Below are 17,957 nucleotides of genomic sequence, written 5' to 3' on the forward strand. Positions count from 1 at the left end.
TAACTGCATATTAATTCACCCCTTCCATCAAGGGTCTGTGGGTTTTTGTGTTTTTGTATTGAGCACTTACTAAATTTCGGTTTTTGGCCAAAAGTCAAAGTCCAAAAAAAAAAAAAAACCAAAAAGCGAACAGCAAAGAGGCGTGGCAGTGTGTTCTTTTGGCAGCCTTTTTATGGGCGGGGCTCAGAAGTTGTTCACTTAAATTAGCTACAAAGGCGGTTTCTCGATTGTCGTTGTGTTTCGCTATGGTTTTTGTATGCCGTATATAAATTAATGCTGGATAGCCACTTTAATGGGAATTAAAGGACATCTGTTGTAATTGCTGGCATATTTAATTTCAAATAATCGTTCATCTAAAGAGCCCTATCATAAAGAATGATAGTCTAGGGAAACCATTAGAGTTCAGTAAAGTCAGGAATGTTTTCCAAAATTACCAAAAGTGGTGTCAATTTATTGAAAGTTATAGTATTAACAGCAGATTACTGGCTCGTAGTTTCCGTCCATCCCATCGATTACATCAGTTAGTAGTGTCTGCGGTGGCGATATCCTGGTGGCAGATATCGGGTGGCAGGAGCAGGAGCAGGAACATGCGATGAGGCCGATCCACGGTAGCCCGATCCACCAGCGCCATAAGAACTGCGGCTGAGATTAATTTCGGTTTAATATTCAATGCCAACACTGGTGGTTTCCAAGGTAAAAATTCAACAAGCGAGTAGCATTGACAATCCGATCGATTAAAGTATCGATAATATCGATAATTTTAGAATTTTAGCAAGCACCGAGGGTGGAATTATCTTGATAAATACTAAATACAGAGCTTAATAACTAAGTACTTGTATCTTTGTATCTTGTATCTCGTATCTTTGTATTCGATATCTTACCCAGCTGGAGCAGCGGGAACCGAGGGGGAAACGGGTAGATGGGCACCTTCGGCATGGAATCCGTTCTTATCGGCCGTGTAGTTCACCGTGTACTGCTTGCCATCATCCCCAGTGTATGAGTAGGATCCCTGGACACCCAGCGATCCGTGGGGCCATCCTCCGCGGAACTCACCGGTCTCATCGCGGTGAATGCCATTGCCAGTGTCAAAACTGAAAACGAATAGGGTTCCGTTAGTACCTAACTTCAAGTTAAAATTGCACAGCATTTTTAAACTGGTGATTGTATTCTAGCTTCAGCTTTTCTATATGGAATTTAACTGCTAGGCTATTTGAGTTTACCCGAAGTTGTAGTTGCCATTGGCGTCGCTGTTATAATCGCTCCTCACGATGGGAATTTGGGGCTGTTGGTGTCGCTGCAAGCCGGAGCCGCCTCCAAACGAATGTCCTGCGCCAGGACGAGCGTGTCCTTGGCCACTCACACCATGGTAGTGCAGCTGGCTCGCCTGCGGAGTGGGCAGATAACGCTGGCTAAGACGACCGGCCAAAATGGCCGAGGAAAAGCCGAAAAGCACAAGGGCAACGGTTAACAGAGGTCGCATCATTTTCGCGCTTTGAACAAAATCACAGATCACACCAGTCACTTCAAAGAACAACAAAAAAAAATGATATATAGATAGATTGTGGAGGCGGATTCTCGATCTGGGAACGCTCGAATGGCAACTGCTGGCGAATCCGCTGGAGCGATTTGGTTTTATAGCCCCTCCATCAAACACTCACACTCCGACAAACATTCCATGCTCGGTTTTAATTGTTTTCTGTTCAACTTCTTCGTGCCTTTTTTGCCGATTTTTTTTCATCGCTGAGATTTTGTTGTTGTTTTGTTTGCTTTGGCGTTTAATTAGCCAAAGGCAGACGCGGCCAGCAAACAATTTTTGGAATAGTTTTTCAAACCCCTCAAGGCCCGCCCTCTTTCTTTTTTTTTTTGAGGCTGGTGGGTGAGGCTGTGGTCTTGGTTTTTGGTCTGCAACCCGCTGAGTGGTGCATTTTCGTAGTACATGCCACTTGGCACTTGGTCAAAATGTTGCGGCTAAGCTAATTTTGGCTACAACGAAGCAACGGGTTCAACCTATTCGGGGGTTGGCCTTTAGTATCAGTACTTAATATTAATCTGCAAAAGTTGTTGTTCGGACAGCCTGCTCGGAAAAATGGCATACGAATGATCAGAAAACTTGTTTATATGAAGCAGTATTGTAAAGAGTTGCAAATAGTAAGTGACCCCAATAAAAGGTTAGATCCAGACTTTAATGAAGCAATTTATTTATTTGGGCCTTAAGCACATCCAGCTTCTAATCTATTTAAAGTGATCTGTGATCTCCGCGCCTGGCTGCTATAAAAGATAGAACCATAAACAGAACAAAAAAAACGATAAATGCAAAGAGAAGAACACTTTTGCGGAGTTCCGGTTCGCGATTCGCTGGCTCGAGTGCTTTGGGGCTATCCAAAAACCAAAAATGCCCTCACTTGAGGGCCATTACAACAAAAGTCGCCGCTCGACTCCAGCAAAACAAATTTCGAGGGGCATCAAAGTCGGCGTTGATGATAATGATGTTGATTGGGATCAGTGGATGTTGACGAACGAATGATGATGGGTTAGAGCACAGACGACGAAGATCCCATGATGATGTTGTATGGGGCGAAAACGGTAGCAAAAGTTTGCCGCAAGATTCCTCAATGGATTTGTGAATTCTAATCGCAATTAATAGGTGTTGAAACAGCTGGGCACAGAAGATGGTTCAAGAATTCAGGGCTGATGATCCATTCCGAAATTCTGTGGAACTTAATTGGGTTTTCACCTTGATTATTCTGCTTCGTCAAATTTTGAAGTATTAACTATCTATATGAACGCAAAAAATCTTAACGATAGAAAGAGTGGGTAGATTTCAAAAATTATTGTTGTACTATACTATGGAGATAATAAATGGGTGTGAAAACAGTGGGGGATCCTGAATGGGTTGATAAGTTCAAGGTTAGCCATTCATCTTATACAACTTTCAGCTGAGTCAGTTAAGTTTTACTTTCCTCATTTATACCCATCAAATTTTCACCTAACAATAAACCCATTCAAGTGAGATTAATGTCTAAAAATACTTTTGCAGCATCATCAAAACTTAATGGTGGATTGCAGTTGAACCCGAAAAGCGAAATAAAAATACAAAATGAAACTGGTTATCGAGTGGCTTATTATGTTTGTTAGGATTTCCGAGCGCAGAACATACACCAAATTGAATTCTGACCATATCCACAATTATGATGATAATCGCGTTAAATTTGTTATTGTTTGGGGTGTTTAGTAATGGTTAATAATAAACAGCCACCGCTGCGAAACGCCATTAATTGATAATAATAAACGATGAACTAATCAAATAAAAGCGTGAAAAGTGAAGCTGCGACGTTAATGATGCTTGAGGCGTTGTTCATTCATTAGTTTGGCTCGTGTCGATTTGATTTGATTATAGTATTGTGGAGTACAGCCACACTGAGAGCAAAGTACAGTTACATCCCCAATAAAGTGCAGCCACACTGAAAGCAATGTACATAAACACCAATTGAACGCTTCGCTGGCGCCAAAACGTGCATAATGCACAGTTAGCCGCGACACTCGCTAATGGCTCCTCATTATGTTCCATTAGCGGTGACTGTACCTTGTCCACAGTCCATCCTGCTCCATCTCCCTCTGACTTTCAGCTGCTACCACTGCTTCTCTGCGATGGCTCATAATTTATGCAGCTTGGCAAAGTTTTCTTGTAAGAAGGTATGGCTTAGACGCTTAAGCGGATGTAATGCCAGTCGCAAATGAACTTGTAATTTACAATGCATCTGACACTGACAACTGACAGGTGACTGTACCCAGGTACTCGATACTTGTACTCGTTTTTCGCAACACATTCGCTGACAGAGGGTACTTGGTCAGTGCTTGTCGGATTCTTGGCTAGACTTAATCTGGGGTTTAAATCCAACTTGGTTGTCTTTGATGATGTTGCAAGGGATTTGCTAATTGCGGTTATGCTTGGTTTAAGTTTTAGAGTTTGGAAACGCTGTACGAGTGGTATATTAAATCTGAGACTACATCAACCGCTCTTTATCAACTATATTTTGATGATAATAACATTTTAAAGTGTTGAAAATGTACGTGTGCTTTTTTTTAAGTACATCTTAACTAATTTGAAAGTGCTTTGGTTTATCCCCCTAAAGTTCAGTCGTCTGTGGCTAATTGAATCATGAATGGAACTGAATTGCAATGTGTTCATTTTATCAAAGTTTCCATTTTCCGGGACATTCAAGTAATCGCCTTAAAGAAACGAATTGGAAGCACTGCGGAGTGTAAGTAAACATTTGCCTAGGCCAAGAGCCTGTTTCACTTTCATCGTTCCCCGCAAGATTCTGGATGTCGGCGTGATAAGAACTTCAGTGACGTCGAAAAAGGGGGTGGGAATGGCCTGTCATCGCTCTTATCGCGTTTTTCCTCCTCTTTTCGTTCCCATCGACTTCTTATTTCCGTTTATGATTTTTTCTTTGAACTTTTCTTTCCTTTGTCGTGGAAAAAATGTCAAATTCAGCTATTTGTTTAATTGAAAATAAAGAACTGGCGCTGCAAGCCCTAATACGGGGCGTGCCCAATTGTTGTGTGTCATTAATTTAAATTAGAGCTTGAAGCCCAATTCCATTCCACATCGATTTGCTACTTCACTGGATACGTTGAAGGGGATGGAGTTGAAAGTCGGTAGATTATGTGTTCAGCTAGATAAAGTAAACTCGTGGGGGAAATGTAGAAGTCACATACTTCTGCTGAATCACTGAAATTCAGGGAGTACAAATTCTATTGCTATGTAACGTGTTCCTGAAGACATTAAGCAGTTGTAGACCATTTAATGATATGATATCTTGAAGTTGCTTAAATTTGCCGCAAAATTAAATGTATTTTCGACACTTTCTGTGCAACTTCTGGCTGATTTATGAAATGAGCGTTATATTCACGAGCATCATCATCTATTTGCTTTCTTCCCCCTTGTCTTCGGATTTCCTCCACTCCGTTGCCAAAAGTAAGTTTAACTTTTTGCTTATCGCCTTTAGCCTGGTAACAATAACAATTTGTTGCTAATGCACATTGCTGTTTGCTTAACCCACAAGCACACACACATACATTCGTGTACACACCACCCCAGCACCTTTTCATATAGCTAACCCCCCACCAAAGTTGATTTTCCCGTCCATGAATGGCTGTGGGAACATGAGCTAAACTACTCATTAAGCCAACTTTGGCGTTTGTTCATATGAAACTCAAGCGATTTGTCCACGGTTCAGGGGGAAAAGGGGGAGATAAAACGGAGTCGTTTCAAGGGGGATGGGTTGAGCTTATCCCCAGTGCTTTGTTTGATTAAGCAATTCCAGGCGGAAATTAAATGGACACACAAAACAAACTGTGAGCTGGAAAAGCTGCTCCCAGGATCACTACCAGTAAACAAAAAAGTGAGCGAAAAGGGTCATTCTGAAGGAAAATGGGGGAGATGCAGGACTTTGGGCAGCTCTGACCCCCCTGGGTTCGTCTCTATCAAACTTAACTGAGCAGCGCTCAAGTGAGAAGATTAAATCGCCATAAATATTAACTACAGTTGCTTCCACATTTGAAATGGGTGGTGGGTTGGTCCATGGCTCCACCGAAAGGTAAGACAATTCGAAAGCGTTCGCCTTGATTTAGCACCGGAAGGCACGCACACCACGTGCACCACGAGTTCAAGTCCCCTGGATGCCCCCTGCCCATTTTCCCAACTCCGCCCCTGCCCGCGGGCAAGTGTACAAATCAAATGATTTATTGGACCACGGTCAGTTGTTGTGGCATGCGAATTTGGAGCATCTCGCGTGAGAGGGCCACCAAATAATTGAAACGTACGTCTGTCAGTCCGAAATCCCCCCCACCAAAAAAAAAACATGTTTTTCGTAGAGGGATCCTTTGGGCGGAGACATCCACCTGGTGCGGAAAATTCGTTTCAGGCGTCTGCTAATTGGTGGCAGGGTCAAAAGTGGTGTGGGAATGCCAGGGATCGTGATGAATTGCATGACTCGGTTTTTAGGGTACTTATTCTCTACCATTTTCCAGAAAACTGCGTCTTTATTAAGCATTGCCCAATGGAATTATATATGCTTCATGAATTATGTTGTAATACGATCCTGCCTTCGTACAACGTAATTACAAATTCAATTCGGTTTTAGTCTTATAGTTAAATTCCGAATAACTGTTAACATTATGAAATACAAATCAATTTCAAATTAGTTGGCAGAAGGTAACTGGAAAATTAGTATTATAATATTATTATATTATATATCATTGACTCAATAAACTATATTTTAATTTGAGGTTTTGAATGCAAAATAAATTTAGATTGTGTTTACAATTTTTTATGTAGAACAAATTGCTTTAGAGTTTAATGCAAGTCATTAGGCAATAAAGCTGATGCATAATCAGATTTCTACTGATTTCAAGCATCCATCTAAGGCAACCTCTCCCCGGTACTCCACCCCCCTCCTTTGGCCCAGCTGGCATTCAGGAATCAACCCCATTTTCAGTTAGTTAATTGCCAATATTACACAAGTGCCACATCCAGAGTTGCCGCGCTCAATAGTATGCTATGCGAGTTGCTCATCCAATCCTTCGTTTTTGGTCGGCTGAGGTCGGCTTTGTTCGTTTCGATGCGGTCTCTCTCTCGCTCTCTCTGATTTTTTGGACACATTCGTCGTGGTAAGTCAGTGGTCTAAATATTTTTTATTTGAAATTTCAAAAGTCATATTGGTATTGTCATAAAAATAATTTAAGCCACGTCAAACAATGGAACAGTATACTAAAGCAGTATATAATTATGCTATCAAGAATATGAAGTTAATATTAAAATTGTAATGCAGAAAAATGTTGTAGGGAAATTTGAATTTATAAAAGCATTTATTTTCGGATTGGTCAGAAAACACCTTTCGACCGCACTGTGTAGTTGCCTTTGCAGTGTTGCCACTGTGCGCAGAATCCGGAAACCGGCAACGCAGGGTGGCAGCGCTCATCTCTGTTGTTGTGCTTTCGGGCCTTCTCTCGCATCCTTTTCGTCCTTCCGCTGGCATTTCGTTCGCTCTGTTGTGGGTGCCGCCGCACGTGCCGTATCCACATCCGCATGCTTGTTGTTATACCCGGCACCCGTGGAGATCGAGGGTATGTTGCACTACGTGGGATGTATCGAACTATGTATATTTTATAAATTTGATCATTTTAACGTTATAAACGCTATTTATCTATGTCTATGCATAGTTATTTTACATTAATTGAAGTTTTAATATGATTAAAGTCATATTTTAAATTGCACTTCCATAGCAATTGAATTATTATTCAATTAAATTAAATAAATAAAAAAAATAAAATAATAGAATAAAACAATATAGTAAACAAATGCAGTATTCGCTACTGGAGTCAGTGTTTATAACTTGCAGTTTTTCTTTTCTTCTGCACTATATTATCTAATGTGTCGTTTTCGTCCCTTTGTGAGTACCGGGTACTTTCCAAGTTGAGACAACCGCTTGAAGCTTTCTCACTTGTTTTGCATTCTCAACGGCGCTCTCACTCTTTCTTTCCCTTTCGCTCGCGGGGGTTGTTCCCACAAAGGGAGAGAGAGAGAGAGTGGGAGAGAGAGTATGTGTTGTGGGGTGGCGGGAGAACGGCTGGGAGAGCGGCGAGGCGACTTGGCGGCTGTCGATGGAAGTGCCGTTAGTTCAGCATCAGACTTTGCAACGTACGCAACTGCACGCAAGTAACGCGGGCGTCGCTGTCACGTCGCCGCCGACGGCCCAGAAACATATAAAAACGAAGAAAACTACAGTGACTAAAAGTTAGGCGAACACTTTCTGGTACGCTAAGAACCAAACAAGAACAATTCGCGAACAGTGACTTGAAAATCCGCTTAGAAACTGCATATTGTTGTTACACATTTTTTCTAAATATTTTGTTGTTGTGAGTGCGCAAAACTTTCAGTGTAAAGTCAAAAACACAAACACACAGCCACACATATCAGTGAAAAGGAGGAAAGTGTGCTAGAGGTGAGTGATTTTCTGGGGAATTCTTTTCGTTTCGTTTCCACAACAAGGTGTTTAATTAACGCTAATTGATAGGCGTAATTTGAGATGATGGTTAAAGGCGCAAAATAACAAGAAGCATTAATAATAATAAGAGGGCAAACACAAACACAAACAAACATGTGCGCAAGTCAACGTCGTAACATTGCGAAATTGATTTTTCATCTGCGGTACTTTCCGCTCTCCCCACGCGAGAGAGCGCCAGAGCGAGAGAGTGGGAAAAGGAGAGTGAAAGAGAGCGGGAGAGAGTGCTGCCAAACTGTCTGGCAGTCAACCTGTCATGCCAACAACAAAAACAGCTAGAACAAAAACAAAAACACATACAGCGCCTAATCAAAGCAGCGCGTTTTAGCAGCGACTTTTGCCGCTGCTTTCGTCATGACCTTCATGACTCATCGTTTTGGGGAAAGGCCCCTACGTTCTCCCAGCCCAAGCCCCTTCCTTTTCGCCGCACTCTATGGCCCTCTCGTTCTCTCTCTCTCTCTCTTAGCAGCGCCTAGCGGTTTTTGCTCCAATTTGCTGGCCTGCGAATTTAATTAAATTGTCTTTACATATTAGCCGGATCAAATTGGAGCGCCTGTAATTTATAGTTGACCCATTGTGTTCATTAATTTTACCTCCGCACTTCCTGCTGTTTATTTTTCTTTTTCCTACCACTTGGCCACACCTTTGTCCTGTTTTGCTTTTTATGCGTATAAAAACTCTCGTTATGACAGCTGAACGTTTACTTTTTGGTCTTCAAATTGCGTAGCATACTTTCAGGAAGGCTCTATGTTTCTGTATTCTGTATTTGCCCAATCCCTCCACTGCACATTTGTATATATTATAATTAAGGAACATTATCCATAATATTATCTTTTAAGCTACACATTATATTAAGTTCAGAAAGAACTGAACGATTCTAGTGACTCTAAGATTAATTAATAATAAAAGATGTATTTGCCCAAAACAGTCAAGTTGCGCTGAAAATTCCCATAGAAATTGTTTTTAAATTTAGTCAAAAACCGTTTTTCCAAATTTTCGTCATAAAATAATCAGTTTTTTGGCCACAACTTTAAAAATCTTTGCCTAAGCTCGTAATTAAATTCCCTATCGAACTATGTCCAAAATGGGATTTCTATTTTTTTGTTGCCTTTTTTTTTGCACATTTTTGATGTTGATGAAATGAAATAAAATGAAAGGCGAAAATTGTGCCCAAAATTAAATTCCCCAAATCTTTTTCATCTTTAGGATCATTTTTAGCCAAGTTATGTTGCAAATTTCCGTCGAAAATATCGAATTTTTGCAAATAGCTATTTTTCATCAAAAATAATGAGTTTTTGGCCGAATCTTTATAACAAATTGCTTAAATTTAGAATGTCATACCTCATTTGGAAGTGCTAAAGTGCTCTTCTTATATTTGCAAAATAGCCAGATATTTTTAATATAACTTTTGAAAATATTTACATTTTTGAGCAGTTGCATCAAGACCTTTTAATATACCGCCTACTTAATAGCTAAAAAAGTTTTTAAATATATTTCACGAAAGTTTAAAAAACTTTCTGTGCTTAAATTCATTTTATTTTAGTTTGCCTATCTTAATTCCTAGAACTTTCGTTCGTTCAAGCGAAAAGCGCCTAAATGTTTTTTATTTGAACAGTTTTTGCCGGAGGCCAAAAGGAGCGAAAGGCGAGGGTCGGCGGTACCGGCGATGGTGTCAAGTTTTAAGCCTTTTAATGAGCCTCGAGGTCGCCCGTCGAACTTAATGAAAAAGCTCGAAATAAATATGCAAATAAATTTTCCAAAAATAGCTTGGAACTGGGGAAAAGTTTCTACGTAACGAAGGCGTTGCTGGGTTGCATCTAGATCCCCTTTCATTTTCGACTGTGGGCTTGGATGTCAAACCCCCAAATAGAGTTCGCAACCCAACACAAGAAAAAAGAGGAAAATGTAATCAAAAGGCAAGAAGTCAATTTTTTTTTGTCACGATTTCCCTTTTTTCTGGTCCGACGTAATATTAACAAATGGCTTGGCCATCAATTTGAGGCTTATTTAATGTTCAACAACTGCCCAAAAAGGCAACTGTCGCATTTCTTATGCCAGCCACTGTCAAATTATATAATCCCACTGAAAAGTACGTGTTTCTCGAGAATTTTCTGCATATAAGGACATGAATAATAAATTACATGTAATAATAGGAGGGGTTAGAGAGGCATATACGAGTCGGTGTTTCATGAAGTGATTTTCCGCAATTTTCATGCAGACGTCTGCGGCACGAGATAAAAAACATTTTAGGCCCAGTTTATTGTTGTCAAAAAGGGGGAGGTGATATACGAATAATGCTGGATGGGGGCTAAGAGATGAAAATACTCAACAAAAGAAGCAACAGAACAGTCAGAAGCCGCTTAGCAGGAAAGCTTGGACGTGGAACTCCATTGCTTACTCCGCATACTTTTACTCACTCCCTGTTCAAAACTCCCCCATACCCTAACTACACACAAAAAAAATATGATCGATTATCCATTAAGTTGCATTATGCAAGTTTTATTAATGTTAATGTCGGAAAGAAAACCTTCCAGCTTAAGCTATCAAAAACTTATTGCTGTTCAAAGTCTCTTCTCCTATATACTATTTTACATGAGCTAAACATTTATTACTGCCATTTAAAATAAGTTTTTTTTTGTCTGTATTACTGTCTTTCCCATAGAGAGACATCGCACTTTGGCGCTAATGATTAATGGCTGTCGTTGTCCTGGAAGTCTAGCTGCTGTCCTCGCCTCCGGCTTGAAAATGCAAAACTCTCGGAGTTTCAAATGGCCTTACCTTTCCCTTAGCCCCTCACCCCATGATTTTCCACCCGCTTTTCCGCACTTGTCGATTGCAGCTGTTGCAAATCTCAGCAGTCAGTGTTGATAAATGCAAGCGGAGCGTGTTGTGTTGACATTTGTCATGGGTCTTAAGTAACCAGCTTATCGGTTCTCAATCTTAAGGTGTTGTGCCCTTCTTGCTTCCTTCAGCTACCCAGCTACCCAGTTACCTTTTACTTTTCTACATTTTCCTGCGTGATTGTTGTTGCTTTTCAACTCCCTACTCCACACGGAAGTTAGTGTTGTAAACTGCTTTGTAAGTGTCTGCCATTCATTTGGGTTCATTAGTGGCATTTGCCACATGACAGCGTTAGAGTGGAAAAGTTGCGTTCCAGTTGCGATAAACCAAATGAAAATTGACAAGCTCTCGCACACGTCCACGCGCTGAGTGTTTATATAAATAAACCGGCTGACAAAAGAAAATTCGCAAGGCAAAGAAAAATATGCCACGAAGTTGGCAGCGGATGTGGGGGAAACGCTTACGGAATTTTAAAATCATCTCATCCTTTGTTTGTTCTTCGGCTGGGAATCTCTACCCAAAAAAAAAAGAAATACCCTGACAGGTGCCAGAAAGGAAAGCAATGGAAAAGTCAATAGATTGATTGGACACTTATGTACATTCTCCAAAAAAATATGCCTGCAAAAGTGGTAGTTTTTGTATGGAAAATTATTCTTACCTAATTGGTCATTTTTTGATAATAAACTATCTATCCATTGAAAAACTATTTAAATATTTTGTATCTCTTGAACGCTCTCGAACTCAGCAAAAAAAAAAATACCAGCTTTGTGTTGATTTAATGATTCATTAGTTTCAAACGTGAAACTACCTTATATCCCACATTAAATGACTTTATGTTAATTAATCTAAGTGTCTTTTAGACCAAACAGAGCACGCCTTTGTTTTATTACACAACGAATGAAGTGAATCATCAGTGTTTTCTAGACTGATGACTAAAATGCTCAATAGCTAGAACAATTACTTCATCAAATATTAGGGTGTTGCCTTATCATTTGATAGCTGACTAATGGCATTTTCTTATTGCATATTTAATATGTAATAATTGGCGTTGAGTGAGCGATATGGTTACAGGAATAAATCAAGTTATATACATTTAATAAGTTATATGGATATTATAACCAATCCGATTGTATTTTACCTAAGGTACATAGAGCTTAAAATATGTACCTTAGGTAATAATGAGCACTATTTGTTAGATGTGCTAGCTACACCTTCACCGGCGTAAATAACTCCGTTCAGAGTGATGATCTCATCAGGTATTCAAGTTAATGATATTACATATATATATTTTGTGTGTATTTGACGGGGAACATTACATTTTCAATTTCAATTACGCACCCTGCAATCCCCAATGATTCCGAAAGTGGAAATCTTTTGGCTAATGCCTCCCAAGTGTAACTCGTGGAAATTGCGCTGAAAGGTCTCTCGAAAAACTTACTTCATATGTATATATGTTTGTTTTTCGGGGGTGTGGAAAAACAACAACAATTGGCGAGTGTCAAGTGGAATGGGGGCGTAACATGTGTAACAACAAGTGTTAAGTCAAACACCTTTTTGTACCTACCCCTCCACCAAATGCCACTGGCCAGCGCAATTTGTCATTTGGTAAATGAAAAAATAGAGCCGAAAAAGTTGGAGAGGTTTACCTGCCACTGGCTCTATTAAATATTCACCCCTTTTTCGTGGGGCAAACGAAATCCAAAAAGAAGAAATATATATATAAAAAAAAACAGAGGAAAGAGAAACCCCTCAGCATGTAAGTTTCGTTTATTTGCTGATGTTTACAAATTTGCACGGCAAAATGAAAAAAGTTTTCCTGTTCTCGATAAGGCGAAGTTGTTTCTAGTGGGTGTGTATATTTTTTGGTCACTTATGCAACCATTGCCATGAAACGTGAGTTGTTGCGAAAACTTCCTTAGTATTGTTTTGCTTTTCCAGCGCAGCTCCTTGGCCACTTGTCCTTGTCATGTGTCAAGTTGTGAGACCGGTAAACAACTTGTCAAGGAAAAGAAAAGGAAATTGGAAAGGGTGTGACCGAAGCGGTTTATAGAAATATAGATTGTCCATTAAGCCGGGGCCATACCCTCATAATTTTCCCGTTTACCATTCGCCATTTGCCATTTGCCATTTGCCATTCGCCATTTCCGTTGACCATTGACAGTAATGAGTCCGGGGGCTCCTGACAACGCCTAAAAGCTGGCAACAGTTTGCCCAAATTGCTTATTTATGCCATGTCCACGTCTGCCATGTGTATGTGACCCATGTCTACGGTTGTCGTGGTACGACATAACACATACCCAGTAGTGCAAGTCCCATATTTATTTACCGCTTCAGTCCTAGTCATTACTAGTCTAACTTTAAATTTTCAAAAATGTATGTACAATTTACTTAGTACGCTTATGAAACTAAGAGCTTAAACAGCAACTATACTGAACAGGGGTACCCATTAGTCGGGAATTTCGATTGCAGCCCATTTGCCGCTATTAGTTATGTAAAGTGCGCCTAGCTGTATGGTTTTTTTTTCTGTTTTGGCCAGCCGTGTTGCGGTCAGCCCCCCAAACCCCCTAAATACCCACCGAAACTCATTCCCTTGCTTGCAATTTTTGTTGATTTGTCACGTAGGACAACCAAATAGCAGATACGAAATATATGTATTTGTTTCACTAACGAGAGGAATCAGCATTTGGCCAACAGATGGCGCTGCGGTCGATCGGTGAGTGACCACTGGCTGGCGCCATCGTGTTCAAATGGCGAATTATGCTAATTTGCATTCTCTGCATCACTTCTCCACCTTATCGCTTTTTACTCATTCTCCTGCTTCGCTTTCTCCCACTTTCTCCTCCCAGTCTGCTTCCCTTTACACTTGTAAACGTGTCAAAAAATCTAGTTTGATTTCCGCCTCCCATTCAATTTTACCGGACGGTGTTATGTTTCATAAAATATGCAGAAAGGGGGTGGCAACAGTGAAACAGGGTGGTGGAAGGGCAAGAAGAAAGGGAAAAACAGAGAGAACGAAATAGAAAGAAGTAGAGAGATAAGAGACGGCCAGAAGAAGTTCCCTGTATATAAATATCTCTTTTTTTTTGGTCACTGCAATGCTAAAACTAATAGCAATATAGTTGATTTCCTTGCTTGCAGTTTTTATCGAAAACATAAGTATTAGATTGTTATTTGGGTAATATGAGTAGTACCAAACCAGCTACCTTAAAGCAGTGTTTTCTGTGTGCTTGGGAAAATATATATTTTTGGGCTTGGCGCTGCCATGTGAAAATGCGAACCGGAAACCGGAAAAGCAAATCAGGTGGTGTTTTGCCTCAGTGCAGCTGTTGTCGTCCCCAGAGTTTCCACATGGGGCATAATGCGTCATCGTCACCGGTGGCTTTATATTTACCGTTACGCCGGTTACACACACAGATACTCACACCCCTGCCCCCACACTCATACACAGACAAGTGCGTCGTAACATGTGCGCAACAAATTGCGTCTGCCGCTTTGAATTTTTGCGGTTACATTTCCGTTGCACCGGCGGGCGACAACAGCGACATCGACGGCATTTCAATAAGCCAAAAGGAAAGCGACAGAAAGGGGAGGAGGAGGGAAAAGGGGGCAGGGAAAGCCAGAAGATGAAGGCTCAGATGGAAGAAGGACTCGAAGAATCGAATCATACAGATGCTTTCCCCGCACATTGGTATGCTACGAAAATTTCATTCGCTTAAACCAGAAAATTCGCAGAACATAAGAAAGAACTAGTAAGTTCAATTATAAAATTCCATCCAAATACTTTCCATATTTATAGTATTATATTTTAGTTAGTATCCATTGAGCGAATCTGCATATTTTTAGGTGACGTGATTTAGATGTTGGTTCCACTGTGCGGGCATCTGCAGCCGCAAAGTGTGCAACGTGAATGAGAAAAAAAATATAAATCTGATTTATGCCCCTGGCTATTGCCGGCCCCTCAGAAAGTGGCCACATGTGGGGATGCTAGTGTGGGATAGAGATTGGAAGAAATCGCAGCAAATTCGCATCAAATTTTCATATTTACTATGAATTACAAATTGTCAGATTATGGAAATGGTGTTTTGCCTTTGGACCAGCTGGGAATCAGTTTTTGGCTTAGCCTCTTACGGTTATTGATCTTGCACGCCACACGAGATACACAGGCAAAAAAACAGCTAATACTATACATTTTGGATATATAAAAATATATGTATTTACATTAACTGATCGCCATGTTAGTAAAAAGCGAGGTGTGACCTTGCCACCTAGCTAACTCGCGATATGGTGTGACCGTTCTACTGCCGAGTGGTTTGCATGTGATTCTCTAGTCACAATTCTCTCAGTGCACTCTCAGTGATTGCTCATAATTCGCACGTGTGTGTGTATGTGTGGGTTTGGTCTGTGCGTCGTAGTAGTAACGATAGATTTTTGTTGATGTTATGACTCATGGATGTCTGCTAGAAAGAGGAATAGATAGAGTCATAAGAGCGGATAAGGAGGGTGGCATGGAGCGGGATTTTCTTTCATTTTCGTTTTTGTTTTGCTGGGTGGAGGATTAGGTGGCCTGGATGTTTAGCTCCTGCGGCCTCCCTTTGGCATAATCTGATGCCCGGGCAAAGTTATTCCATTCCAGCCATAATACCTGTGGACAAATAATTACAACAACATCCAAGTGGGTTTGGGCGCGCATGTAGCATATTTAATGACAAAGGAACTCGTGTCAAGGATTACTAATTAGTGTCTGGACGTTGACGACCATGATGATGTTGCCAGGCTGCTCTCTTCTTGCTGTTTATGTCCTTCGGCTTAAGTGCACACCCATCCACCCATCCACCCATCCAACCAGCAAGCCAGCAACCTCCCAAAACCCCAAAAAGGGGACGGTCTGTAATATTTTCGTTTATATTTGCTTTTTAAATTGACTTTGGGCGCGCTGGCAAATTGAGTTGTAGAATGGCGGCTGTCTGATAAGCGTGTGCCATGTACCAAGACTTACCTGCGGCTTAAGTGAAATTTCCTCGAGGGTTTTAATATCAGTGGGTGGGGCAGCATGGGGGATTACACTTGTCCTTTCAGCAGTGGGCTGGCAAGTGGGTGGTGCCCGTTTAATTGCAGTGGAGGCACATTCTCGGTTTGCGTTAGTGGCTCGTACAAAACTGTGCGCCATTTGCGGCTGCTGCCTAAGCTGATTTGTATTTAATGAGCTGTATATCCTCAAACACACTCACGCTGGCACACACAGCGAAAATACTTGGCATTATGAATCGCTGGTCATTAGGAAATCATCAAAGAGGCGCATAGATACGATATCATAAGCTAATAATGGCGCTTGTTTGTTTCACAGCATGCATTTAAGCGCGTTCATAAGTGCAATTTAGAATTTGGGTTAATGAATTATTTCGCTCAGTGCATCTCGGCACAGACAGGCACTTATAAGGGCAGACAAATTGCCGTTAGTCTCGACGGCCAAAATGAAAACATTTACTTGAGGGCTGCGGGATTAAGGATGGAAACGCGTCTGGGTGGGAAACCTGAAATGGGTGCTGCTCTGCCACCTGTCAGCGACTTTTCCACTCGCCGAAAAGCATCAACCTCACATCATCGCCAATTATTTGTTTATCTTGCGGGGGCCAGTGGGTGTTATGGGTGGTTTTGGGTGGTTTTGGGTGGTTTGAGTGGCTTGGGTGGCTCACAGTTGGCTGGAAGGCTGTGTGGTTGGTGCCTTCTTCCTGGCTCATCCACAGGAAAACCCGTATTTGCTTAGCATTATGCCGAGCTCCGTTTTTTGATGTTTTAGCCCCGCGGCCAGGGCATCATGCTCTTAACCCTCGAGTGGAGATTCATAAATTAAATTCCTCGAATATTTGGCAATCGGAATACTTTGAGACATCTCAAAAGCAGGCGAAACGGATCTTGTTTGCCTAGCAACAATTACGGAATGGCAGCCTGGGCAAACCCACTTTATCCACTTTAAATTGGAGTCTAGCCATATTGAAATTTAATCTAGTGAAATAATATTTGAACATGGGTGGGTTAGTACATACATGTGTCTAGCCATCGGATAATTCAAGGCAAAGTTTGATTAAGAAGTTGAAAATAGTCTTAAATGGGTTTTCTGGAATATACTTAGGTTATTAGTGCATATTTTATTATATAATTTGTATTATTTTATATAAATTCTTTGCGCTTACCGCTCTAATTTCTTTTAGATTTTCATAGCCCATCTTGGCATTCAGAGCTGTTAAGCCATCGCTTCGTCTTCAGGCAGCATTAAAAATGAATATTTCTTTTCAATTTGGCTAAGCAATCTTTTCAATTTCCCAGCCATAAATTCGCGATTCAAGGCTCTGTGGCTCCGTGTCCTGGAATAAATCTAGTTCATTGTCATGCTTTTTTGGCAAAGGAATTTTGTGTGGAAATTGTTTTACACTCGCGCCGGACTAATAACAATGACAAGGATGTGGGAAGGATATTTTGGTTCTGTCCTGCCACTTTCCACGCAGCTGTGGCTGAGTCATAGACAAGCCATTAACTGCTCGGCGGGGTAATCCCGCTGTCCTGAATGGGAAATGTCCAATGTCCTTGGCGAAGTCCCCTGGCCCTCGGTTAGCAGCTGCCTTTTGGCGGCGGACAAAGCTTAATCGACTTTGCCGACATTAAATGTGTGCGGTTAGCCAAGCCCAAAGTTGGTAAGCCCCCCTCCCCCGCTCTCTATCGGAAAATGGCGTGAAAAACAGTTTTCCCCCTTGTCGCCAACCCAAAAAGGAACATCCCCTTTGGCCTGTTGTATTATTTATGCCCATAAAAATATTATTGCCATTTTTTCGCATTTGGATTTCTGTGCGAGTCTCCGCTCGCTTGTTTTTGTAGACGTCATGAGGAAAAACCACCCAAGGCACACAACGTCTTGTCAAATGTCAGGCGTGAAGTGTTTGTTGATGCGCTGCCATGCAGGATATGCGCACATATATATACACAAGTATGTAGATATACGTAGATACATATATATGTTTGATACTTAGAGGGGAACCCCAAGGAAGCGCCGGA

The 17,957-nt window shown here is 41.1% G+C and overlaps 1 protein-coding gene across 1 annotated transcript; it reads right to left on the reverse strand.

Moving 5' to 3' along the window:
- Positions 1–424: 424 nt before the first annotated feature.
- On the reverse strand, positions 425–1,605 carry LOC6551180 (endocuticle structural glycoprotein SgAbd-8). The gene is made up of 3 exons (XM_001978327.3): positions 1,221–1,605; positions 882–1,091; positions 425–642 (listed from the first exon to the last, which is right to left on the reverse strand). The coding sequence occupies exons 1-3, from the start codon at positions 1,481–1,483 to the stop codon at positions 522–524; spliced, it is 594 nt and encodes a 197-aa protein (XP_001978363.1). The 5' UTR covers positions 1,484–1,605; the 3' UTR covers positions 425–521.
- Positions 1,606–17,957: the final 16,352 nt, after the last annotated feature.

This window comes from Drosophila erecta, unplaced genomic scaffold (genome assembly GCF_003286155.1).
Source record: "Drosophila erecta strain 14021-0224.00,06,07 unplaced genomic scaffold, DereRS2 tig00000126-arrow-pilon, whole genome shotgun sequence".
NCBI lineage: Eukaryota > Metazoa > Arthropoda > Insecta > Diptera > Drosophilidae > Drosophila > Drosophila erecta.